General features: G+C 38.3%; 1 protein-coding gene across 3 annotated transcripts in view; it reads left to right on the top strand.

The window, feature by feature from the left end:
- Window positions 1–1,295: 1,295 nt before the first annotated feature.
- HBS1L (HBS1 like translational GTPase) overlaps window positions 1,296–27,192 on the top strand; it is a 94,164-nt gene continuing 68,267 nt past the window's right edge. For 2 of the 3 annotated variants that reach the window (XR_011388512.1, XM_051854308.2), the window contains exons 1-4: window positions 1,296–1,558; window positions 4,837–4,902; window positions 13,644–13,772; window positions 16,384–16,578. Coding sequence is in view for 2 of the 3 variants with exons in the window: in XM_051854308.2 (XP_051710268.2) it covers window positions 1,516–1,558; window positions 4,837–4,902; window positions 13,644–13,772; window positions 16,384–16,578 (433 nt within the window). In the remaining variant the exon portion in view is untranslated. Of the gene's footprint in view, window positions 1,559–4,836; window positions 4,903–13,643; window positions 13,773–16,383; window positions 16,579–17,935; window positions 20,093–27,192 lie in introns of those variants that run through there. The other variant, XM_051854309.2, reaches the window with a different exon arrangement.

Genomic DNA, 27,192 nt, shown 5'->3' on the forward strand with positions numbered 1-27,192 from the left:
GTACTTGGACCCCTGCCACCCATGTGGGCAACAGGAACGGAGTTCTTGGCTCCTGGCACAGCCTCACCCAGACCTAGCTATTGCAGGCATTTGGGGAATAAATCAGCATTTGGAAGATGTTTTGTTCTCTGTTACTCTCTCTATTACTTTCAAATAAATACATAAATCTTTAAAAAAAAACACTTAAGCCATAGAAAGTTAGCAACTATACTTCTGAATAGATTTCGTCTTAGAGTTATAGTAAACACCAATGGTGGTTAAGAACAACTATTTGGTAGACTGACACATTCAAACGCGTGTATAAATTATATTCAAAGTCACTTGCAGAAATAAATCAAATTTGTTTTACTTTTATTAGTATTCTTTTCTACCATGGATAACAGAAGGCTTAGCAAGCTTTTACTTAACTTCCAGAATTTGACTTTTGCCTTTGATGTGAAGTATCACCATTTCAAAACCGCAAGCTAAAACCGGAAGTGGTTTGTGCAGCATGATAATGAGGTTAGTTTTTTTTACATAGCACTCCTGACTTTATGTCCTAGGAAATGAAGACATTTAATAGTAGGTTATAGATGTATGCATCAGCATCACTCATCATTACCACCTAAGGCCAGCGATATGCTTAAAAACCCGTATTTAATACTCAGCAGGTGCACATGGTTATGTCCAAGGAATGCTCAATGAATACTTTTTATGATGCTGATGAAGATGATTTACATGACTAAGAGCAGATACTTATTTACTGAAGGCAGTAGTGCAGGATCCAGCTTACAGTCGACGTTATGAAATACACAAAAGCATGATGACCTATTGTCCTCAGGTTCTCAATTAATCATGGAAGAGGGTACTTGTAAAGCTCATGAAAAATGCAAATGGTGAATAAATGGTTTCAAACATTTTTGCACCAAAATAAGTTTATCTTTTAATTCTATTGTCCGCGAAAATTTTGAAGTACCCTCCTACACCTGCTTAAAAAGCTCTTTTCTCCTCTAAAGCTTGGACTAATTCTTACACCAAATGTACACAGGTTGAATGCCATTACATGACTAACTAGACCTCAAAGGTGAAAGGTCATAAAACAAGCTCGATGTTTTTATTGAGCACACTGTCAGTTTTTTCAGTAGCTTATCGGAAGCCACATTTGGAAAATCATCCTGAACGCGCCGCTCGCAGTATTTCACTCTAATAAAGTGTACGTGGCGGGGATTCCCCCTCGGAAGGCGCGTCAATCTGCGGCCCTATGGGCGGGGCCAACCCCACAGCACACTCCCCCCCCCCCCCCCCCCCGGCCCGGCGCAGAATGCGCATGTCTCCCCAGCGAGGCGGACAGTGACCCTGAGAGGTTGCCGTCGCGCAGTGCGCACACAAGTCTTTGCGCGTGCGCAAGCGCTCGGCGCAGAGGCCTGCCGGAAGCCAAGATGGCGTACAAGTGGTCGCCAGGCCGCAGTTGGCGCCTAGTCAGTGTCTGAGCGGGGTGTTTTGGAAGGGGCGGTGGCGAACGCCTTGTCCGCCAACATGGCCCGACATCGGAATGTCAGAGGCTATAACTACGATGAAGGTAGGTGTCAGGGTCCTGCCGAGACGTCCTTTTGGCTCTTCCAGCTGGCATTCCCCCGCATGTGTGAACTGGACAGGGGTGCCAGGCTGGAATTCGGAGGCCCAGCTGGGGCAAATAATAGGAGGTCCGAGTGCCAGCGAGTGGCGTTAGGTTGTGGTTTCCGCCCTCCGGAATGGATCTTTTTTGGGGGGGAGGAGGAGGTGCTGCGGAGCGTCGTATGGGAAGGGCGTTTGGCGAGTCTGGATCTGGCGATGTTTATGCACTCACCCCATGAGCAGATCTCCGATTGTCGCCCCCAGGTTGGGCACTCACTGCCGCCTTTTAGCCCCTCTCCCCGACCCCCCTCTCGAAAATGTTCGTGAGACGTAACTTACTTGCAAAGACGAGTTGACTTAGTGCTTTAACATTCAGTTGACCTGGTGTGACCGTGTTATTTGTACATTTAAAGGAAAAATGTACACAAGGTATATTCGTATATATTTAGGTCAGAATCTCGTTTGAGCTGATTGAATATTTTTCAGCAAATTTCGAATTGGGGCAGTAAAAACAGATACATATTTTTAAAAAAGCCCAAAGTAGATCACATGATCCCGAGTGTTTACTCAGTTCTTGGCTGGTAATGCTTACTATAAATGCATTTGAAATGGAAATAAAGAGCAGTGTGTAGTAAGGAGGGCATGGGATAGGATTTAGTGGTTTTTAAAAAGTAAGTAGAAGAAAAATGTATGAATGTTCTCAAAGGGTTTAAAAGGAGTTGGAATTAGTTTTAGGAGAGCACATCTCTCTTCAAGTACTGGATAATTACAGGCATCGCCACGCGAGACACAAACTGAGAACAAAAACAATCATGAACGACTGCAGAATAAATTAAAGACCTGTTGCTTTGTGGAGTGCAGAGGTTGTAGTGCATAATATGTTGGTGGTTATTGGCCACCCCAGTAGATTATGCTAGGATGCTAGTGTGCTTTCAGCTTAGTGGAGGGCAGCTAACAGACACCCTGTGCTAGGTTTGGAGGCTGTGAGCTGGTCTGTCAAGTTAATTTTGTGGTGGTGACTTCTGAGTGGTGGCCTTTTCAAGTAAATATTGTAGCGGCTGTAGGCATTACATGTGGACCACTGCCACTTGAGAAATGACTTCGGACTGGGAGACATCTTTGCCCATAGAATATAAAGGGCATGAAAAACTTATGTCATGCTCATTTCTGTAATAGTCATTTATCATTTCCTCAATTCTCACTGAGTGCTTAGAGTGCTGTTCTAAGCCCTGGGGACTGGCAGTGGGCTTTTGAGAGTAATTTAAAGGCGGAGCTAACACAAATTGTTACCAGATGATTAGGGTATGAGGTACTTGGAAAGTACTGATGAAGAGCTGTGGGGGCTACTTAAGTGAGAACCTCAATCACAGTGGCCTGGAGGAGTTGATGCAGGATTTATGTGAAAGAAGACTTTGTAGAGGCGAGGGGCCAGATCTGAGGGAGTAAGTGCCAAATGTCTTTTCTCCTTGTCCAGCCAAGGTCAGGTTGTCATGTTAACCGGGTTTCTTTTGGAACAACTGCTGACATCATAACCAGGTTGTTCCTCTGTAGCAGAGGAGCTCCATCCCCTTTCCCTGCTTGTAAAAGTTCTCCTCATCTTCAGAATCCAGTTTATTTCTCCCAACTTAAGCTTTCTCTTGGACTTAGAATACTAATTTAAAATTTTCCCAAAAGTGATATAACCTCCTGAGAGTTTGTGCTCTGCAGCCTAGTGGAGCTTCTATTTAATTCCTACTTTGTTTTTCTTTGTAATTAGGATAGTACATTACATGATTGCCTCAACTACTAATTTAAAAATCTCAGGAAAGCAAAATCCATACTTTATTTTATATTTACTCCAGTGTCTGGCACAAAACTTTCCATCTAGTAAATACTCCAAAATATTGTTGAGGAAAAGAACCACTTTACAAAGATTACTTGAAAAGAATTCTGTTCATCTTTTACATTATGACACTTTATGGTCATTTTCAGTATTGAGAAACTGACCTAGTAAAAAATATTTTATTGCCTTTAATACCTAAATACATGTATTTGTGAATGATGTCTCATTTACTAATAACTTGTCACTTATTAACTTGTCTTTTGGGCATGGTATCCCTCCCGTATGAGTACCATCAGAAATTAACTAATTGTTTCCTGTGGAATTGATTTGGATATTGTATTCCTGGGGACCTTTCCCCTGCCACACCACTCTCAGTTCTAGTTTTGTTTTTTGTATGTGTGTTCCCCAGTTGCTTGGTATTTCTCATGCTGAGCACTTGTCATGTGGTTGATGATGCCTATTTCCTTGTCTGTGTTCCAGTCACATTTTGGTTTGGAGAGAGTTGGGAGGGTGCTCACTATTGTATCACGGATGTGTCTGGTAGTCCCTGACATAACATGAGTATTTGTCAGATGAATAAGTGAATACATTTATGTAAATGTATTCATGATCCTTGTTAGTTTTTATTGGTAAGTAGCTTGATTCATTAACATGTAATAAAATAAATATTAATTTAGTGCCAAGTAGCTGCTTAAACCAAGTCTTTCTCTGAAGAAGCTGATAGGCTCATGGAGTGAACTAGGTGTCAGTGCTTTGAAGACACTGAATTGGAGAAGTGTGCTAGGGGTAAAGGTGGCAGGGAGGCTCACTTCTTACTGGTGTCTTCTGTAAAGAGATGACATGAAAGCTGGGACCTGAGCTGGAAGAAATAAAGAGCCTTGGGAAAATCTGATCAGCAAGCATATTCCAGTCATTAGAGAGAAAAGTCGTTAGTCATCAGTGGAGTGAGCACACTGAAGTTTAAAGAGACAGGCAGGTTTATATAGAGGTTACCCAGCTCCACAAGAAGAGAAACTGCTCTCATTGTACATCCTAGGCTAGTCAGTTCTATGGAAAGAGCTGCTTTGGTTATTGGAGAGCAGTTAGTGAAAACTGGGGTGGATTGCTTGTTTCAGGTCTTTGTCAACACTGGAAAGACAATTCAAGTATATTGTTTGTAGGATTAATTTTTTTATATGAGGTGAAAACTTGGAAAAATTTGTTAAAACCCACTTGGTTTAAAAACTGAAGAGCCATGCATATCTTTACTTATATAGAATGTCAGTGAATACTTTGTGAGTGAAATTCTTACTTTTTGGAAAAATAGACATTTCAGGTTCCTTTGCTTTTGATGAACAGTTTATTTGGGAGAGAATTCAGATACTTCCTCACTAATAAATATAGAAAATTATAAGTGAATTTATCTCTTTTTTTTGTTTCAGATTTTGAAGATGATGATTATTATGGCCAGTCTGTGGAGGATGATTACTGCATTTCTCCATCAACAGGTGAACTTTATTTAAAAAATTTTTTTTATTTATTTGAAAGGCAGAGAGAGCAGACAGAGATCTTCCATCTGCGGGTTCACTTTCTAAGTGCCTGCAATAACTGGGTCTGAGCCAGGCTGAGTTTAGGAGCCAGAAACACAATCTGGCTGTCCCACACGGGTGGCAGGGACTCAAGTATGTGAGCCATCTCCAGCGGCCTGTCAGGGTGTGCATTTGCACCTAGCTGGATTGGACGTGAGAGCTGAGTTTCAAACCCAGACACTCTGAAACAGGATACTGGTGTCCCAATTGGCGTCTTAACTGTTGGACCAAACACCTGCCCCTACAGGTGAATTTTAAGAAATATGATTTTCATGATTTGAGTTGTCAAAATGTCAAGTAGATACTTTTGTCATTCTAGGGTTAGAGTATTCCCTAAGACTGTAATACGTAACACTTAGAAATATAATTTATGTTAATTTTTAAATGGACATAAAGAGTTCATCCATGAGTAGAATAGAAAGTCTCGATTCTATCATTTAGTTTTAAACATTTTGAAGAAAATGCTGAAGATCATTCTTTTTGCAGTATTCTTGGTAGCACTGTATTCAATGGTAATTTAAACATTTATTATTTATTTGAAAGGTAAAGAGAAAGAGAAAGACCAACAGAGATAGAGAAATTTTCTATGTGCTAGTTCATTCCCCAAATACCCACAGTAGCTAAGGGTACACCAGACTGAAGGTAGGAGCTGGGTACTCAATCCGAGTCTTCCATGGGTGGCAGGTACCCAGGTACTTGGGCCATCACTGGTTGTCCCCCAGGGTGCACATTAGCAGGAAGCTGGAATTGAGCAGAGCTGGTGTCCCATTTGGCATCTTAATTATTATTCCAAATGCCTGCCCCTAAAATGCTAATTTAGTCAATAGTGAAAGTTTAAAGTCTGGAGTCTGTGGAGCAGTTAATTGTGTATTACCAAGAATCTTTTAAATATTAGAAATTGTGAGGTGTTTTGCCTAGACTTTTCTTTGTGATCCTGTGGTGGTGTTTTCTTCTTCTTTAAGTTGTCACATAATAATTGTACATATTTATGGGTACAGGGTAATAATATTTCAGTTTACTGTTAGCTGTCTGATAAATGAACCAAATACATTTCAGAATTCTGTTAGAGCTGAGAGGGATTTAGAATTCGAATTCCTGTGTGATTGATTCCACATCAGAGTTTTATCTTCTATCTTATCTGCTTAAAGATTTCTTTGCTACTATATCAGGATCTGTATAAATTCTTTCCAGCAAAGAGTGAGTCTTTGATCCTGGCCTTTGGCTTCTGCATTTTCCTAACAATACAGTTGTCTTCAAATTTCAGGCTACTATATATACAGTAGATGAAAATACCTAGTAACTTAATCTGGCTTTATTTATTTATTTTTTTAAAGATTTATTTATTTATTTGAAATTTATTTATTTGAAAGTCAGAGTTAACTCACAGAGAGAAGGAGAGGTGGGGCGGGGGGTCTTCCATCCACTGGTTTACTCCCCAAATGGCCGCAATGGCCGGAGCTGTGCTGATCCGAAGCCAGGAGCCAGAAGCTTCTTCCAGGTCTCCCACACAGGTGCAGGGCCCAAGGACTTGGGCCATCTTCTACTGCTTTCCCAGGCCATAGCAGAGAGCTGGATCGGAAGTGGAGCAGCCAGGACTTGAATTGGTGGCCCATATGGGATGCTGGCACTGCAGGTGGTGGCTTTACCCACTATGCCACAGCGCCGGCCCCTAATCTGGCTTTAAAAGAAGGTGCATGTTACCCATAGTTGAGTGTAGCATAAATACAGGTATACTTCAGAAAGTTCATGGAAAATGGGATTAAAAGATAAGCTTATTTTGGTGAGACTTTGTTAGAAATGCAATTTTAAGGGCCCCCACCCAGCAGTCAGAAAATTTGGGAGTGGCACAGCAGCTATTCACTATTTATAGCATGCATTGAAAATTTTTGGCTTAGAAGACTCTGTGACAAAAAATATCCTACACGGAGGATCTCTGTGAGACCTCAGAGGAAAGAAAGGGTCATCAAAGAAGGAGACACTCTTCTCTGAAGGGAGGGGAGAATATCCCCTTATGGCCATGTCCAAATACCGACGGAGTCTATGGTCACAAAGGCTTCCATAGCCTTAGCAGCCCATGGCAAGAGCCTCGGTTGATCACTGATGTCATAAAAAAAGAGTGTTAATTGTTAAATGACCAACAGTTGTCACTGTGCTCTTTCTCCTCATGTAGGACCTCTGTCCCTAATGAATTGCAATATGTGAATCGACTGTAAATTTTCTCCCCAAACGGTACTCTATATATATTGTGTGTGTGGGTGCAAATTGTTGAAGTCTATGCTTAGCATGGAGTTGGTCCTCTGTATATAAAGTCATACTAAAAGTGAACCATAATGAAGAAGGAGATGGGAGAGGGAGAAGCAGGTGGGATGGGAGCTGGGGGCGGGGATAGGGGGAAAGAACCACTATATTCCTAAAGTTGTATCTATGAAAAAATGCATTCATTTTATTCATTAAAAAAACCCAAAAAAGTCAAAAGCACCTTCAGGCTGGCACTGTGGTGTAGGAGATTAAACCTCTACCTGCAACACCAGCATCCCATATGGGTGCTGTTCATGTCCCAGCTGCTCCTCTTCTGATCCTGCTCTCTGCTGATATCCTGGGAAAGCAGTGGAAGATGGCCCAAGTGTCTGGGCCCCTGCACCTGTGTGGGAGACCTGCAAGAAGCTCCTGACTCCTGGCTTCTCATTGGCCTAGCTCTGGCCATTGAGGCTGTTTGGGGAGTGAACAGTGGAAGGAAGACCTCTCTCTTTCTGACTCTCCCTCTCAAAAAAAAAAAAAAAAAAATTTAAAAGAAGAGCATCTTCAATTATAAAAACAATTTTTTTTTTTTTGGCTTAGGACAAGAGTGGTAGCACTGGATTTGGAAATGGATTCAAGAGAAAATTTATAGGAGTTGAAGTCTACAGGATTTGGAATTTGGTTGAATATGGTTTGCATAAGACTGGAACCCTTTCTATAGAGAGAGAGATAGCTGAAAGGCACTTTATTATTGCAGGATAATGCAGTCATATATCTAGGCTTATGTGGGGACATAGCATGCAGTCTTGAGTAATGCATTGATGAATAACAAGGTTAGACTTTCATAGGTTGTCATTTCTGAGGTGTGCTTTAATGACCTAGCTTTCTAGATCAGGGTTTATCCATGAGTCTTAGCTTTTGATGTGTGTCATACCTATGGTTTGTATTCTGGACAGTCCAACTGAAAGTTTGTAATTCTGAACAGTCTCATTCTAAGAGTTTGTTTTGTACCAAGAATCACTGACATTGTCAAAGCAGGAGATAGTTGAGTTTGGAGTTTCTTCTGTTGACAAACTGGTATTTTTAACGCAGTTTGTAATTTTGGATTTTTTTTTTTTAATCTATCTATTTGAAAGAGTTAGAGGGAGAGAGAGAGAAAGAGAGATGGATGGATCTTCCATCATGCTGGTTCTCCCTGCAGATGGTTGCAATAGCCTGGCCTGAACCAAACAAAAGCCAAGGGCAGGAGCTTCATCTGGGTCTCCCACATGGGTGGTAGGGGCACAGACATTCATTCAGACTTTCTGCTGCTTTTCCCAGGCCATTAGTATTGAGTTGGATTGGAAGTGGAGCAGCCAGGACATGAACTGGTTTGGGATGCTGGCGTTGGCATTGTAGGCCAAGGAGACCCGCCATGCCACAGTGCTGTCCCCTGGATTTTTTTGTTTCAAATCATTTATAATATAGTGATATCAGATCAGACTTGCTTTCCTGTTTAATGATATATTTTTCCAAAACATGTGAGTAGTTTAAGAAGCATGCTTTCGTGGAGGATGGCCCAAGTGCTTGGGCCCCTGCACCCGCATGGGAGACCTGGAGGAAGCACCTGGCTCCTGGCTTTGGATCGGCGCAGCGCTGGCCGTAGCAGCCATTTGGGCAGTGAACCAACGGAAGGAAGACCTTTCTCTCTCTCTCACTATCTATAACTCTACCTGTCAACTAAATTAAAAAAAAAAAAAATGCTTTCTGTTCTCAAAGAAGCAACTAATGTCGTTTAAGACGTGATGAAATTCATGGTGTCATGTGATAATTGGATGACTTTACCAATTAATATAATTTTTTCCCTAAAATTCTGCAACACATACATATGCTTTTGAATTCTGTTAAACACTTTTTCTGATGGATAGGTGATTTCTAAACATAACAGCTTTTTGGTTTCCTTCAGAAAGATTTCCTTTGTTATTGAGCACTGAGTATATGTCAGAGAGTGAGGATAGCAAAAAGCACCTATATATTAAGCTTTATTTGAATGGTTATGTATTTTGTTTCAGCTAATATGACTTGAAGTTATTCTTACTTGGTCCATTCCAATCTAAAACCTTTGTTAAACATCAATTTATGTATAAGAAATTTGTTAATTTCTTTGACATAAGGCAGCTTGTCTAAAATGCCATTCAAATAGCTTGTCATAACAGTTGGGTAGATAAGAAACTAAGGCATCTGGGAAAGCTTCTAAAAGGATATGGGATGGTTCTGGTAAATTTGTGAGTAAGAATGATGTCCCAGTAGAGTCCAACACTTGTCAACCAACGGCTTTTAAGTGAGGCTTGTTTTCTAGACCTGAATTCATGCTAGTTGCAACAGGACAGAGGGCTAGGAAGAGAGATAAGAGCCAGGGTGTTTTAATAGTGTTTAATTTGGTTTGTACTGTCAGTCTATTGGAGGTTACTTAGTACCTTTTAGGCAGGTAACTGATGATAGAATACTGTAGAGTGGACTACAAGTGGAAGAGCTTGTAGGCCAGTGGTTTGTAATATTCCCTGATGATATAAATCAACTGTGAATAATTCTTAAAAATACAGATTGCCTGCTCAGTTTCAGCACTACTCAATCAGAATCTTCAGGGAAAGAAGCCTAGAAAGCTATTTTAATGAGTGTCTCACAGATGATTTTTATTTTAAGATGTTTAGAAAGCAATTTTGGATAGTTTCAGGAAATAAATATTGAATTCTTTGAACTTTTGTGCTTTTCAAAATACCGTAAATCTATATTTAAAAAATTGTATTTGAGAGGGAGAGAGGGAAAGTGAGAGAGAGAGAGAGAAGGAAAGAAAGAAATCTTCTGTCTGCTGGTTTACTCCCCAAATGCCCACAACAGCCATGACTAGGCCAGGCCAAAGCCAGAAGCTAGGAACTTAATCCAGGTATCCCTCATGGGCTGCAAGGAGCCAACCAGTTGAGCCATCAATCACTGCCTCCCATCAAGAAGCTGGAATTGGGAACAGAGCTGGGATTCAAACCTAGACACTCTGATATGGGATACTGGCATCTCAGGTGCACCGAATGCCTGCATCAAAATGCCTTAAATTTAAAGAGTCACAATAGATGTGCATTTTTTAGAAGGCATTTCCATCAAAGTTTGTGATTTAAAAGTTGTATTTATTGTTTTTCTCATCATTGTTATTCTCTTTGTTTTTATTATATTTCTTGCCTTTTGGGCTTTCATTGGAACTTCAAAAGTTTGGACTACTTTTACCTTCTTGGGAGCTATTTTCCTAGCAAACCCAACCATTTCTACTTGCAAAACAATGGCCCAAGTCTCAGTTGAATTTATGGTGTTTGGGTTGTTGGTAGTAGGAATACTGTACTCCCCAGCCCCAAAAAGTAGCTCCTAGGAGGTACAGTAGAAATCTTAATTGAGAACTTCCTCTTGTCTGTCAGTATTTCTCAAGTGAAACTTGTTGAGGGAAGCATCTGCTTTCTTGGCTCACTTGATATTTTTATTTAAAAGTTTTATTTATTTATCTTATTTGAGAGGCAGAGAAGAGAGAGACAGAGATAGACGGAGAGAGACCTTGTATCTGCTGATTTATTCTCCAAATAGGAGAATGGAACTCAATCTGGACCTCCCATATGGGTGGCAGGGATCCCAGTAGTTGAACCATCACTTGATCCTCCCAGCGTGTGCATTATCAGGAAAGTAGAATCTGAAGTGGAGCTTGAATGTGGACTTGAACCTAGGCACTTCAATATGGGATACAGGTGTCTCAAGTGGTATCTTAACCACTGAACCAACTACCCATTCCTCACTTAGTATTTTGGTTTGTCTTAGATTTCAGTTTTCTTCTTCACAGTTCTGAGAAGAAGTTGAGGAAAATATATTTTCAGGCTAAACTGAATACAGTTTATTAAACCTGGAAAAACATTTTGTAGATCATTAGGCACAAAATGACCCCACTTACATTTTTAGTACTATTATATTTTATTAAATCTGATGTTATGGACTGTGAGGCATATCATTATTTTACTGACCTTCAAAACAAAAGGCTGTTGCTCTAGGATTACATTGTAATGAGATGGTATCTGATGGTAAAGCATATTTCTAATTTTGAGATTTTAAAATGTGAAGAAAGGAGTTCTTTTGGAGAATTTATGAATGGGGTGACTCTTACTATTTAGGCATACTGACTTTATAAGATAGTGTTACTACTACTTTGAAAAACAGGGATATATATATACACACACATATACATATTTGTAAGTGAATATGTGCATTCTTGAAAAACTTTGTGTTCTTCTAAATTATATACTAAGAATAACAACTTATGGCAAAAGATAGGATTAGGACTGACTGCTTATCTATAGAGTACCTACAAAAACAGTAATTATCTTAAAAATGCTTGTATGTTTGAAAAGATATGTAACTTCCTAATAAATATTCATTAAATAAAAGACTTTACATTAAAAGAAAATGAACGCTTGATAGAAGGACCTGGAAGAAGTGTTGGATCTAATGAGTAATGTTGCAAAGGTCAAATGCACCCAGGCCTGGAGAACCGTGTAGTAAAGGGTTCCAAAAACAAGGCACCTGAAGAAATTGAGCCAAGCGGAAGAATGTGAGGCTATGTAGAATTATAGTATCATCAGAATTACAGTATAATATTACAGTTTGGTTGGTGTTATTGGATTTCATATCTGCTACCATTATGTGGTGAGAAAAAAACGTTGAATTGTTGGGGGGAATATTTCATCAACTAAAGCATCTTCAGCACCCTCATCATTCCCTTATTTGCCAGTTAGTATGAGAAAGCATGTATTTAGCAGAATAGGTTGAATTGCCTTCACTGCTCTATTTTTTTTTGTTATTCTGTTCTTTTCCCTAGATACATTCTCCCCTTTAGGTTTTCTGAAGTGGAGCTTGAACGTAGGACTTGAACCTAGGCACTGTAGATTAAGCTTTATTTGAATGGTTATGTACCTTTTTTGTTACAGCTACTGCAGTGTTCAGTGATTGCTTAACCATCTGTGCTTCTGTGGCACTTTTTTATTCAATTGACTCTTCAAATAATTTCATTTTTCTTCTTTGCCTTTCCTGCTAACCTGACTAGAAAGCTCTTATGCCATGGCCTTCTGAGTTTAGGTGTTACACATAGGCTATAGGTTCATATTTTGTGTATTTTTAATAAATTTTAAACATAAATTCTCTTTCATAAGTAATGGCTTCTGTGGGGAGCAGCCCGGACTGGACTGAGTTACTGGAATTAAGACTTATTCTATGCATCTGCTCTCCCACAATATGGCGCTGGGAGAGAAGTAAACAGCTTCCGCACAGCTGCCTCCAGTTCAACCAATAAACTGTAGGACTTGCTCCTGATTGGAGAGCAGCGTACTCGGCGTGTGGGCAGCCGAGTTGGGATTGGCGGAGGAGGACTATAAAGGAGGAGAGAGACAACATGCACCGGGAACATCTAAGGGGAACATCTAGCTGAAGGAACACCTGTGCAGCCCCCGAGAAAAGCCGGCCGGCGGTGTGCCGCTCCCCTGCGGAAGTGGGGAATGTGGCCAGGGGGAACTGCCCTTCCACGGAGGTGGAAGGGATAGTAGCCAACCCGGGAAGAACCAGCAGCAAACCCGGGGAGGGCCGAGCAGACGAAAGAACAGCGCAGGGTCCTGTGTCGTTCCTCCACGAAGAGGGGGAGCGACATAATGGTGCCGTGACTCGGATATGAAGCCTAGGCAGGGCTTGGTGTCGTTCCTCCACGAAGAGGGGGAGCGACAGCTTCCTGAAAAACCGTACAGAAGCCAAATGTGGGAACTCTTAAGCAGCATGTTACATGATCTGACAGAAAGCTAATCATTATAAAATCCCTAATAAAAACTTGCCTTTTGTTGACAGTTTCTGTCCTTAATATATTCTTTAATTTTATTCCTTCACAACTGAATATTGTCTTCAGAATTGAGTTCAGTGGAGGTGGAAACATCAATGCTTGTATTTCGTTTATGATACTCCCACATATATGGACACCTTGATAATCTGTCTTTCCTCTTTTTAATAAAATACATAATATTCCAGCTATATTTTGAGAGATGGCACTGCCAGTATTGCAGAGTCACACACATTGATGTCTGAAGTCAAAGGTAAATATATGTCATTCATTAGTTTATAGTATCAGTGTGGGACTGAAAGCTTAAATCGTTCGAAGTTTAAGACCTAGGTTTTTGGTGAACTTTTGGACTCAGGGGGAGTGAAAATTAGCCTAGTATTTTCTTAGTTATGAAAACAGGAAGTTTCTTATATCATGTAAAATATTTGTACCAGAGAAGAGAAAATTTCAGGCAGCACAGAAAAGTAGGCAAGGATGAGGTAAAAAGCTAATGAGAAATGGCTATATTACAGCATTCTTTAATCATTTTATATTTTAGCTGCTCAATTTATTTACTCACGACGTGACAAACCTTCAGTTGTTGAGCCTGTAGAAGAATATGATTCTGAAGAACTGAAACAATCTACCAACTCTCTTTCAAACCATCAGCTAAGTGGAATTGATCAAGGTATAGTGTAGAGGTTGTGTGTTGTATGTCTTCACTGAAAATGATTAATAACCAAATCTACCAGACTGTTTCAGTTTTAATTTGTAATTATTCCTAATTGGACAGTAATGATACAAATTATATCTTTAAGAAAAATTGTTTTGTTAAGTATATAATGTCAGTAGTATATTTAACTATGTTGTTGAAAAATTGATTGGCTTTGTTTAGTAACTGTAAGTTTTGGTTAACTGTCCCATTTCATTTTTATCATAAGAGAGAAGCTCCAGTGATTTGTTATAGGAACATCAAAAAATTTTGTTTCATAAGCTGTATGGTGGAGCAAATGATTAGTTTACAGAAATTCTTTTACTCACAAAGATACTAAGTGCCAAAAGGCTAACAAAAAAAAAAGTTTAAGACCATAGTAGACTTTTATGTGTGTCCTGATTTTTCACATCCATGTAAATTTCAAGATAAGAGCTTTTAATTTATGATGACATTGGTTCTGAGTTTATTTTCAACTCTGTTGAATTAGCAAAGATATTTATATTTTTGCTTTCTTCTCAAAATATGACATTTGTCAAACATTAGTGAAGCCATAGGTTGATAGCAGAACCAAAATGGCATGATACAACAGGAATATCATCTGCTGATAGTGTACAGGGCTGAGGTGATTTGTTCTTTTCTTTGGAGTGTGGCTTTGTTCTGCAAGTATTTTTAAATTAAAAATTTATAATAATTTCAAAATAGAAAAAATGTAGGAATATGAATTAATCTTTGAATAAAGTAGTAAAATATCAGCTGCTAACCAAATCAAGAAAAATGGGAAAAAAAGCATAAATGCACAAAATGAGAAAGCAAGTAGTGAAACAACAGATGTAGAAGAAGTAGAATTTCCTTATCAACTCTGAAAATACATTTGAAAATCTAGATAAAAGTGCATAGAGGAACTGTCGTATGAACTTCTCAGTAAGACTGAACTGTATTTTTAAACAAACATTATGGTTAACATGGGTGAAAAGGTAGGGGTAGAGTAGACGGAGAGGGGGAGGGAGGGGGGAGGGAGGGAGAGAGAGAGAGAGAGAGAGAGAGAGAGAGAGGTCTTCCATCCGCTGGTTCACTCCCCATATGGCCACAATGACTGGAGCTACGCTGATTTGAAGCCAGGAGCCAGAAGCCAGGAGCTTTCTCTGGGTCTTCCCACGGGGGTGCCGGGGCCCAAGGACTTGGGCCATCTTCCACTGCTTTCCCAGGCCATTAGCAGGGAGCTGGATTGAAAGAGCAGCCTGTACTGGAGCTGGCACCCATATGGGATGCTGGCATTGCAGGAGGTGACTTTACTCGCTACACCACAGTGCCCGCCTCATAAATTTTTTATTTTTAAGATGAATATTTATTCTTAATCTACTTACTCCCTTCTTAATAAGGATTTCCTTGTTATTAGATTGATTTGCTCATTTTTTAAAAATTTTATTTGGAAGACTGAATTACAAAGAGATCTTTCATTTGGTGGTTTACTCCCCAAATGGCCACAACAGCTGGAGCTAGGTCAGTCTGAAAGCAAGAGCTTGGAGTTTATCTGGGTCTCCCACACTGGGGGTTGCAGGAGCCACCGCACTTTGCTGTTCTCCACTGCTTTTCCAGGCACATTAGCTGGTAGTTGGATCAGAAGTGGAGCAGCTGGGACTCAAACCAGTACCCACGTGGTTTGCCGGCACCACAGGCAGTGGCTTTACCTGCTACAACACAGTGCTGGCCCTAAGAATGTTTTTAGTTGACTTGAAAAAATTGAAGTTAGCTTAAAAGAAAATTTAAGGTAATAATATAAGAAATGTAAGAAATATACTTAATTATTCTTTGGTTCACTAATAAGTTAGAATTAGTCCCACCCTTATTTCTCCCTTCCTGAATTTATGAAAAATGATCAGTGCAGATACCATCATCATCATCTGAAATTAGAAAGTACTGTGTGTATTTTTCAACCATTAGTATTGTTCTGGTTATATTTATCCTTATTACTGTAAAGTGTATATAGTTGGTACATTTTTGAACATTGGTATTATGAGACTTTTATTATAGTGATTTTATTTATTTACTTCCATTCCACTTGAGAGGCAGAGCAACAGAGATCTTCCATCTGCTGATCCACTGCTCAAATGACTGCAATAGCCAAAGCTGGGCCAGATGAAAGCCGGGAGCCTGGAATTCAATCTGGGTCTCTCATGTGGGTGGTAGGAGCTCAAGCACTTGAGGCATCATCTGCTTCTTCTTAGGCTTCATTAACAGGAAGCTGGATTAGAAGTGGAGGTTCTGGAACTTGGACTGGCACTCAGATATGGGATGCAGGTATCCCAAGTGACTGCTTATCCTGTTGCATCACAACACCCATCCCTATAGTAATTTCTTAATAAATGAAGTTATTCCTGTGATTTAGGAAAATAGGTGTTTTATAGATAAAAATATGATCATTATAATTAATTTTTGCCAAAGAAGTTAAATATCTTAGTATGGTTTCAGATCCTTTTGTCAGATTTGAACATGGAAAATTCCTTCATGGCACCATTTAGTTTTGATCATTGTTTTTAGGTTTTATCATTGTTGTTGGTTTTTTGATCATTGTCGTCTATTTTAGCTCGTCTCTATTCATGCCTTGATCACATGAGAGAGGTACTTGGAGATGCTGTGCCAGATGAAATACTCATAGAAGCAATTCTGAAGAACAAGTTTGATGTGCAGAAGGCTTTGGCGGTGGTTCTGGAACAAGATAACCTACCGAATTTGAAGGACAAGAGAGAGAGAGTAGTAACTACGGGAAAGACAGCAAAAGGTATGCCTTTACTACTTCTCTGTTAATTGTTTTAAATAGTTAATACTTTGAAAAGAGGTTTTAATTTGCTTGAGCTGTTAAGGAAAAAATTTAAATTTCTTGAGCTCTTCAGAAAATCACGCATGTTACAGTTAACTCTTGAGATTATCATTAGATTTTCTAGTTTGTAAATTTTTAAAGCTGAGTACTGTGTTTCTTTCCCTCTATTGAAGCCTTTTTTTTTTTTTTGTTATTTTACTACTTGTTTTCATAACTACCAGAACTTAGGAAAAATAAAATCAGATAAAATAAGACATTTTTTCTCTCATGTTGGTTCAAAATTTATGTTGTTTTTTAACTGTAATGAGATAGGAGATGGAAATTAGTAGTTAAACAGTTAATGTTAAAAATCTCTGTGTGCTTATATCATAAATAAAGATAATTTTATATACTATTAAATATCATAAAGATCATAACTTACTAGTCCTGCATTTCATAGCCAAATTTTAAATTTTAAATTTTTAGGATTTGGGGTTGAGTTTGAAAGCTAGTGGAAGAAAGAAGGAAACTATTGAGTGATTGATACTGTATTAGTCCTTACTGAGTTGGTGTTTCTTTTACCTGAGGGCTAGATATTTGCTATAACAAAAGTTGCACACAATCTGTTACCATGAATTAACAGTGTTTTTTAAAGTGCAGGATGGGGCAAGGATATGTAGTTTCAGTTGCCCATTATGGGAATGTTTGTTATATGTCATCTGTATTAACAGTGTATTCAGATCACAGTAGACATTACAGAGTGTTTTTGTTTGCTAGTTTATATTTAATGCATTAAAATTCAAAAGAAATTGAACCTAATTTTTTCAGAATTTTGAATCTGAGACAGCCTTGATTTAATGTAATTCTGGTAAAACTTCACATTGTTAGATTCATTTAAAATCAGAATTTTTTTTAAAAAAATTATTAATTTGAAGGGCAGAGTGACAGGAAGGGAGAGACAGAGAGGATCTGCTGTTTCACTCTCTAATGTCCACAACAGCTAGGGCTAGGTCAGGCCGAAGCCAGAAGCCAGGACCTTCATCTGGGTCTCCTACATGGGTGGCAGGAATGCATTGACATTGATTGACTTGGTACTTACATTTGTATGTCAGTGAACAATTAGAAGGTCACTTTAGATTGCTTGATGGTATGTAATATTCCTTTATTAATGTTTTTTAGAGTGTTCACTTAATGATCAAGTATCACTTTATTATATCATAATCAGAAGAAAGCATTTAGTAATTAAATGCCTCATTTCATGTTTCCTTTTGGTTGCTGTGGCTGTCCTCTGCGTATGTTAACCTGTTCATCTGGAAATTAATGGCTCTTGTAAGGTAAGGAGTCTTATTTTCTTCCTCTGAAGTTTCAGCTGATGATGGTCAAAATTCTTACTTTCAATCAGGAAACCATTTGAATTGCAGTAGCAAACCCTTTGATTTTCCTAGTTCTGTAGCCAAATGTGGATTATATCATAAACCTTCAGTTGTACCAAGTCACTATTTACCCCATAGAAAAAAGAAACTTGACAGGCCTCAAAGTGAGAAGAAACTAGAATCATGTAAGTTAACAAGAGAGCTTTCAGTAGCTGACCTAATTCATGATATACCAACAGATTCTTATAAAAGTCCGCCATCAGTCAGATTGTCATCCACAGATAGTTTGGAAAATCTGCTTTCAAAAAATCCAGATACTGATTTGTTGAGACATCATGTGTCCGAATGTGTTTCCAAAGATGATTCTGCTTTCAAAGGAGTCCCAGACTTACAGTCCTTAATGATAAAGAGTACACCACCTGATAATTCTGTATTAATTCAAAATAATTTACTACCTGATTTACAAAACATTCCAGTACAAAGCAATTTAGTAAGTTTAAATAATCATTTGCACTTAACTAGCTCATTGGAAAATATGACTCTTGATAATTTAAATGCTAGTAAAGAGACTGAAGTTGCAAGTGTTTCTTTAGTTGGGCCAGGTGACAAGAATCACATCTTAAAAGAGGACAATTCACAGTTGCCCCAGCGAGAAAGTCCATCCCTAGCTGAACTGTTTCAGGAGAACAAAGGAAACAATCCAAGTCACTGTTTTACTTTATCTGATCTTTGTAACCAGCAGTCATCTTCCAGTTTCACAGATCTAAGTTTGGGATCCTTTCCCCTGTCACAGCTGGCAAATCGCTGTCAGTCTTCAACAGGAATATCAGAATTAACAGGATCTCTCTCATCTTTGGCATTTCATAAAGCTTCTCCCACAAGAGACCTCGAGAATTTGTCACTTTCTGATTTGATTGCAGAAACCATTGCTGTAGACAACTCTCAAATTAAGAAAGATTCCTTGGAGCTCAGTTCATCTGAAATGAAGTCTCCTGGGATAGATTCAAATATTGATCTTAGTGTCCTCATAAAAACATCAGATGTTGTTCCAAAACCTATAGTAGATGAATTGGTTGCTCCAACAGCAGGAGCTAAAGTTCTAAGTTCAAAGTTAGGAAAAACTTCCAGTTCTGTTAAAGATAATAAGAAAAACAGAAAAGGCTCTCTGACTAGAAAAATACCCTTTTCTCTCTCTTGGACCAAGGCCCTTGCTGCTAGACCTTCAGCTTTTGCTTCGACACTGTGTCTTCGTTACCCACTGAAAGGCCGCAAGCAACGCACCCTTGACCTCTATAAGACTTTTCTTTATAGTAGACAAGTCCAAGATGTAAAGGACAAAGAAATGAGTCCTCTTGTAGCAATAACGCCATTTGACTTCAAATCAGCTTCTCCTGATGACATTGTAAAAGCTAATCAAAAGAAAGCATTTACTAGAGAATAGTAACAAGGAAAACTTGATTACTGTTGTAGAGCTTTTTATTTAAAATTAATTTACTCTTTATAGGATCACTTCATAATATGGGATTCAGGTTGTGAATTTTATATTAAAATTGTCTAAGTCAGTAGGTAATATGTTTTTGCACTGAAAATTTTTTTTTAACTCTATCTTTTAGTGATAACTGGCTCCAAGTTGATAGCCTATAATGAGTGTATGTTTACAAAGGGCATATGAAAACTTGATATTGTGAAATCAGACCTCAGATATATTTGTTTGGCATTCAACTTTATAAGTTTTACAGTGAGATACTTTCTTTTATAAAATATTTTTGTGCTTTGTTCTTAAAAAAATGCCAACACGAGATTATTCTAGTTTAGTGTAAGGATTATTCTTCTGTGTGGCATAACATAGCTGAGATAACATATTTTAAATATTATTGATATCATTCCTAGTTTAATTATTTTTCTGTAGGTGAATACTAAAATTTTTCTATTAGAAAATCTTTAAATTCCTGACTTTTAAGAATACCATGGAAGTTGTTGAAATACATTTTGATGATAATAAAATGAAAATCTTTTAAGGGACCATGTAAATATTGAAGTTGGATTAATTCAGAAATTATTTTTATACATTTTCAGCACTGTTTATCCTAAATGTACACTTTAAAATAAAGACATAGAAAGTGTTTTCCAGTATGGTTGCATGTTGTTTGAAAGATAATTTTACCAAATCTCTTTAAACTTCTTTTTTACATTAAGTAATGAAAAGTGAAGTTCTCCTGTTTGCTACTGAAAGCTTTGTGCCTTGTAATGGTAAAGTTTCAGCAACAGCCAATCAAATAAGGGCTCATCTGGTCAGTAGAATAAGAGTCTCATTCATTTCTTAGACCTAGAGCACTGGTTCTCAACTAGCATTCGGAAATCACTGAGGGTGGCGGGAGGGGAATGTTTTTAAAACACAGGTGCTGTGGCGTTACTCTAGGCAGTCCCTGTGAGATGTCACCTGGGAGTGTATGTGCTCAAAATGATCACCAGGTGATGCTGATGTATAATTAAGCTTGAGAACCACTGCCTTAGAGAAGGTAGTCAGTTTAATGAAATTACTAGTACTAAGGATAATACTAATAACATAGGATCAATTTGATTAATAATTTCTAGAAATTAGGAATACCAAAGAAAGTTGCCAATTAAGAATTATGACCGTTTGCATAAAATAATGCATCCAGTTAATATTTCTTGCCAAAAATAGTAATATTGTAATGAAAGTAAAATAGCCTTTTCCCAGTGCAGAAATATTTTTCTCTGGCAGTCTTTTCACTATACGTTTCATCAGGTTTTTTGTATTCCTTCTTGTTTTGTTTATTTCTCAGAATGACATTCCAGTAATTTTAGCTCTGTGTGATGTTTTTTTATTTAGTATTCTGATGGGAAAAGTTAAGGTGGCATAGTATATCTTCATTATTCTTGACCAAACACTTCTTGATTTCTTGTGATGTCTTCAGATTTTGTTTTTAATTGCTATTTCCAAGCACATAATACTGATGTTAAAGAGACCATAAAAATAACAAGCTGTATTTTATGATCGATTTTAAAATTTGAATTACCCCAACTGCTGAGTTTGTTTTTCTAGTCTTGAACCTTGATCAGACATTTTGGTAATTTGGAGCTATTAGTATATGACTCATCAACTAGATTTATGTATGTGCAGTCTCTAATTTAGAAGTGGATCGTATTCTAAGAGTTTGTAACTGACAGTAATTCCTGGTAGATTAAGTACCACATAAGTGGTCCACTTTGCACATGAATTCACAATACTTATTTAACACATATTGAAGTTGAATAGTGGTATTATTTTACCTTCTTGTGTAACAAACTCATTTTCAAGTGGAAACATAGTAGTTTTTAAGCCATGTAGCCGACCTAGTAGAGTGAGCTGGGTCTCCCTTTAATGGCTGATTAGGATTGTAAGTACCATTTATGAGATGTCTTTCTGTGGGGAAAAAATTCTATATTACAGGGTGGTAAGGGAAAGCAGCAGTATTTTAGATAGGAGCAAGTGTTTGGTGTAGTGGTTAAGATTCTGCTTGGGACATCTGCATCCCATCTTGGAATGCCTAGGTTCAAGTCCTGGCTCTGCTTCCACTTAGCTTTCTATTAAGGTGCATTCTGGGAGATGGTTCAAGTAGTTGAGTTCTTGCTACTCATGTGGGAGACCTGGTATAAATTCCCAGCTCCCTGAGACAGCTCAGTCCTGGTAGATAAGAGCATTTGTGGAGTGAACTAGCAGGTGGGAGAGATATCTCTGTCTGTCTCTTCTCTGTTTTTCAAATAAATAAATAAAAATTTAAAAAAAAATTTTTAAATAAGTTTCCAGTGTCCCTGTTTTCCTTCTGGCCTGTCATGCTTGTACATGACAAACATTTGCCCTGTTGACTAAGGAAATGTTGAGATTCAGAGGGTAAAACCAAGAAGACCCCTTCTTCTGCCAGCATTGGTCCTTGGCCTTTCATGAAAGACAAGTGCCTTGTTTGTTAATGGCTACATTCTTTGTGACAGTGAATGTTTGTTCTAAGTACGTATTCTGTTCTAGCAGCTGTTTATTGACTGACTACTGTTGTAGTTTAGGTATTGTTTGTGTTATGATCAAGTGCATTAGTGTTTTACTTTAGGAATATAATAATACCTTACTTAGATTCTGAATCCTATAAGTCACAGAAGATTCAAAAACTCATTTTTGCTCCTCACTTTTTGTTTTTGTAAAAAAACTCTCATGTTGTCCATAACTGTTCTTTCCTGTTGCATTCTAAAGTGTTTAGTTTGCTTTATAATTGTCAAGATTCTGGGTTTCATTTCTTAATAGAACATTTTCTTTAACATTTCTTTCCTTTTTTTCTTTTTTTTTTATTTTTTTTTATTTTTGATAGGCAGAGTGGACAGTGAGAGAGAGAGACAGAGAGAGAAAGGTCTTCCTTTGCCGTTGGTTCACCCTCCAATGGCCGCCGCTGCAGCCGGCGCACCGCGCTGATCCGATGGCAGGAGCCAGGATCCAGGTGCTTTTCCTGGTCTCCCATGGGGTGCAGGGCCCAAGCACCTGGGCCATCCTCCACTGCACTCCCTGGCCATAGCAGAGAGCTGGCCTGGAAGTGGGGCAACCGGGACAGAATCGGGCGCCCCAACCGGGACTAGAACCCGGTGTGCCGGCGCCGCAAGGTGGAGGATTAGCCTATTGAGCCACGGCGCCGGCCTCCTTTTTTTCTTTACTCTTTACTACTTTTCCTACTTAAGAAACTGGTATCTCACCTTTTTCCTCTCTTTAGTTTTGAATTTTCCTTTCTTGAATTTTTTAATCCTCTTTCTTTTCATACCAGTAGTAATAACATTTTTGGTATTTTATTTTTAATATTTAGTACTTAGTGGAAGGTCATGCCACAAATTGTTATGTGAAGAAAGAACCAGTAGGGTGCTTTTCATGAAGAAGGAAGCACATGAAATAAATCTACTTAAGGAAAAAAATATTTCTTATATGATTACTTACCTTTTAAATTGACCCTAAATGTATATGTGAGCCATTGGAAAGAAACAAGTACACATTATATATTGAGAAAGAACTGTGTATCAGCAAGTTTTCTGTTTTGTGTTATAAAATCACCTATATAATATCTCAGAAATTGTTTTCTATTAACTTATATAAGCAGAACATTTGTAAACAAAAAGTGTTGACTAGACAGGGAAGGATAAATATGAATTTCTGTACTACTTTTCTCTTACCCTGTAGGCATGTAATTACATAAAGCTCAGTTTATATAGTTGTATAGTTTTAATTTGTAGATTATAAAAGGTTGGTCATATTTGGAATATATACATGAATTTTTGTAAAAGATACATTGAAAGAAATTATAATTCTGAGGCTTTCTTAAACCAGTGTAAAAACATAAATTTGTCCTCTAGGATTTTTTATATAAACTTGATGTTTCAGAGTGATATTTTAATAATTTATGTTGACAGTACTGCTTTAAATGTTTCTATAAACAAATTAAAAAACAATGACCTGGTTATGAAGAATTTCTTCAAATATACGTGTCATTTAGAATTCTTTCTTTCCACAGGGTAAGAATGTATGTATTTCTACTTTTTAGGAATTACGTGGAAACACTATTAAAGTGTAGGTTATGGTAAATATTGGTAATGTAATTGCAGAGATGACAGGTACAGTTGAAAAAATTGATAAAAGTACACATTTCTGACATTGACATGCCTGATTTATAATGCACAATTTAAAAGAGGGAATTTTAGATACAGGAGATACACCAAGATGAACAAAAATATGATTCTTACTTACAAGGGGAGTGTACAGACATAATCACATAAGCATACTCTTGTTTATTACAGAGTTGTATGTACGACATTACCTTCTCCAAAGCGGACATCTGTGTCTTCCTCATCTGAGCTGCCAGCTCCTCCTCAGTTTCCTATGTTGTTGGTTTCACCATCCTCCACTTGCCAACACTTGAAACCTAGCATCATCTATGATTTGTCTCTCCCTCACCTTCTACTTACAGTTGATTGCCTTTTCTGTTTTTTTCTGTTATTTTCTGTTATTTCTACCTTGTGTTAGTAAATGTGTGTGTGTACACGCACATGTTCATGCAAAGACAAGTGTAGTCACTTGTTATTTGATGTAGTTATATACAGTCACTGAGAACACTGGGTTAGCCAATACTGAACCTTTGCTTCTTCGAGAAATGGAGAGCTAGATTCCTAGTAGCCTGCGGTCTTAATATTTTCATTAGCCAATCAGTACATAACCTTGTTTTGTATGTGCCTATATTTAAAAATATTTTAATTATTTAATTCAGGTTAATCTGCAATTTTGAAAGCTTAAATTCTCCAAAATCTGAACATTTTTTAGTGTTGATGGTAAAATCTAGGCAAATATCCCAAGATCCAAAAAACAAGTGTGAAACATTTCCAGTCTGAAGAATTTCAGATAAGCGATATACAGTCTGTATGACTGCAAATCTGTGGTGAGTGGTATTAAAATAAGTTGAGCAAGTAGGTGAATTCACAAATGTGGGATACACTAATAATGAGGATCATTGTATATCTTAGTCCATTATTTTCTCTTTTGTTTTTAGATTTTGTTTATTTGAGAGGTAGAGTTACAGAGTTACAGACAAAGAGAGGGAGAGACAGAGAGAAAGGTCTTCCATCTACTGGTTCATTCCTCAAATGGCCTTAATGGCTAGAGCTAGGCCATCTGAAGCCAGGAGCTGGGAGCTTCTTCTGTGGACTCCCACAGGGGTGCAGCGGCCCAAGCACTTGGGCCATATTTATTGCTTTCCCAGGCCATAGCTGGGTCGGAAGAGGAGCAGCCGGTGTCCATATGGGATGCCAGTGCCACAGGAGGAGGTTTAGCCTGCTATGCTACAGCCCTGGCTCCTACTCTCCATCTTTATAGCTACTTTTTCTCTCTCTTTTTTTAAAGATTTATTTATTTACTTAAAAGAGTTACACAGAGAGAGGAGAGGCAGAGAAAAAGAGGGAGAGAGAGAGAGGTCCTCCATCCGATGGCTCACTTCCCAATTGGCTGCAACAGCTGGAGCTGCACGGATCTGAAGCCAGGAGCCAGCAGCCTCCTCCGGGTCTCCCATGTGGGTGCAGAGGCCCAAGGACTCAGGCCATCCTCTACTGTTTTTCCAGGCCATAGCAGAGAGCTGGATTGGAAATGGAACAGCTGGGACTCGAACCGGTGCCCATATGAGAAGCTGGTGCTTCAGGCCAGGGTGTTAACCCACTGTGCTACAGTGCCGACCCCTACTTTTTCTGTTAAAGGCATTAAGTTTTGACAGAATTACTGAAACTAATGTTTAGTGATTTTTCATTTTATTTTCTCCTAAAGTGTTGTCTATGCTAGAGCCAGAAATTTTCAGTTTTCCTGTCTAAATCCTTTTCTTCTCTAGGCCTCTATAATCTGTATACTTCCCAAATTTAAGAATTCCATGCCCAGAAAGCCTGTCACCCGCTGAGACACCCCACAAAGGGAGGAGGGAGAGGGCCCATAATCCAGTGCATAAAAACTACTGTCTGAATCCAGACTGGGCTCTTGGTTCTTCCCTAAGACATCCACCTGGTCTGTCAGGTGTATTTCTTTTTAGTCAGCTTGGTCAGCTTACTGCTAAAACAAAACAACCATGTACCGTGCTACCTAAACCCACCCAAGAAAACCTTCCAAGTTTCTGCTTCCATAATTGTCACCTTCCTTCTCTTCCTCTGCCTTTTAAATTGTAGTTCAGATATTACGTATCCTAATCATGGGGTAAGGGAACCTTTATGTGTACCCCTTTGTTCACTGTACTCCTCTTATTACTACCCCACTCCATGTGAAATTGTAACCCCTTACCCCCCAATTTTTTTTTTTTTGACAGGCAGAGTTAGAGAGAGACAGAGAGAAAGGTCTTTCTTCTGTTGGTTCACCCCCCAAATGGCTGCTATGGCCAGTGCACTGCGCCAATCCGAAGCCAATCCGAAGCCAAGAGCTAGCTCACCCCCCATTATATATGGACTCTTTCTCTTGTGACCTTGCTTTATCCTTCATAGCATTTCACGGTATCATCTGGCATTGTCTCTGTGTTGTGTATGCGCTTGTTTTTGTCCTACTGTTCCCCATGTGCCCTCGCTTCACCATGTAAGTTCTGTAAATGCAGGAATTTTGTGTACTCACTACTGTATCCCCAGCATGGAATCTGTGTAGTATTTATATGTAGGAAAAGACTTAAAGTCAAAAGTGAGTCTCTGTATTTAGTAAAGTCCCCCACAATCTTATTTCCATGAGAAAGCCACTTTAAACAATTTGTTTATTCTGTTATTCTAGGAACATTACTTCTTTGTTAAATGTATATGAACATGTATACATATTTTTACCCAAATGAGAGGATACTATAATGCTTCTATATCTGTATCACTTAGTGATTTTGTGCATTCTTCACAATATTTAGTCGTAGGGGTCAATCTCATTCTTCTTCAGAACGGTAGAATTCTGATTGTGCCATCATTCATTTTAACAACCCCCATTGATGAACATTTTTAAATGTTTGTAGTTACTGTGGTTAATATAAAAATGCACATCCTATATTTCTAATAATTGAATTTCTGGGTTAAAATTTTTGATCCTGTCTAATTGCCTTTCATAAATAAACTTGTACTGTTTTCCTTCCCACTAGTTTGTATTTCCGCTGGAATTCTCACAGATAATCTTTTCATTTCATTTTGATTTATAAGTGAGGCTTAACTACCTTCTCATACATTTAAATCTACTTAGATTTTTTTTCCAGAATTTGTTGATTTTAATCATTTTCCTCAATTTTAGTGATATGTGTGTATAAGAATCTGTAAACACATACATCCAATATACAAATGAGTGGGTCTTCCAAAAGTTCTTGGAAGTGTGCGTTATGAAAAATCTTTGTGTAGATTTCAAGAAATTTTTGCTCCAAAATAAACTTACCTTTTAATTTTATTTTCTACTGATTTTCTGAAGTATCCTTGTATTTACATACTAAAGATATTAGTTCTTTTTTTTTAAAAGATTTATTTTTATTTATCCGCAATACAGAGTTACAGAGAGATAGAGACAGAGAGAGAGGTCTTCCATCCGCTGGTTCACTCCCTGAATGGCTGCAACAGCTGGAGCTGCGCCGATCCAAAGCCAGGAGCCAGAAGCTTCTTCCGGGTCTCCCACGTGGGTGCAGGGGCCCAAGGACTTGGGCCATCTTCTATTGCTTTCCCA

The sequence above is a fragment of the Oryctolagus cuniculus genome, chromosome 5, assembly GCF_964237555.1.
Source record: "Oryctolagus cuniculus chromosome 5, mOryCun1.1, whole genome shotgun sequence".
Lineage (NCBI taxonomy): Eukaryota > Metazoa > Chordata > Mammalia > Lagomorpha > Leporidae > Oryctolagus > Oryctolagus cuniculus.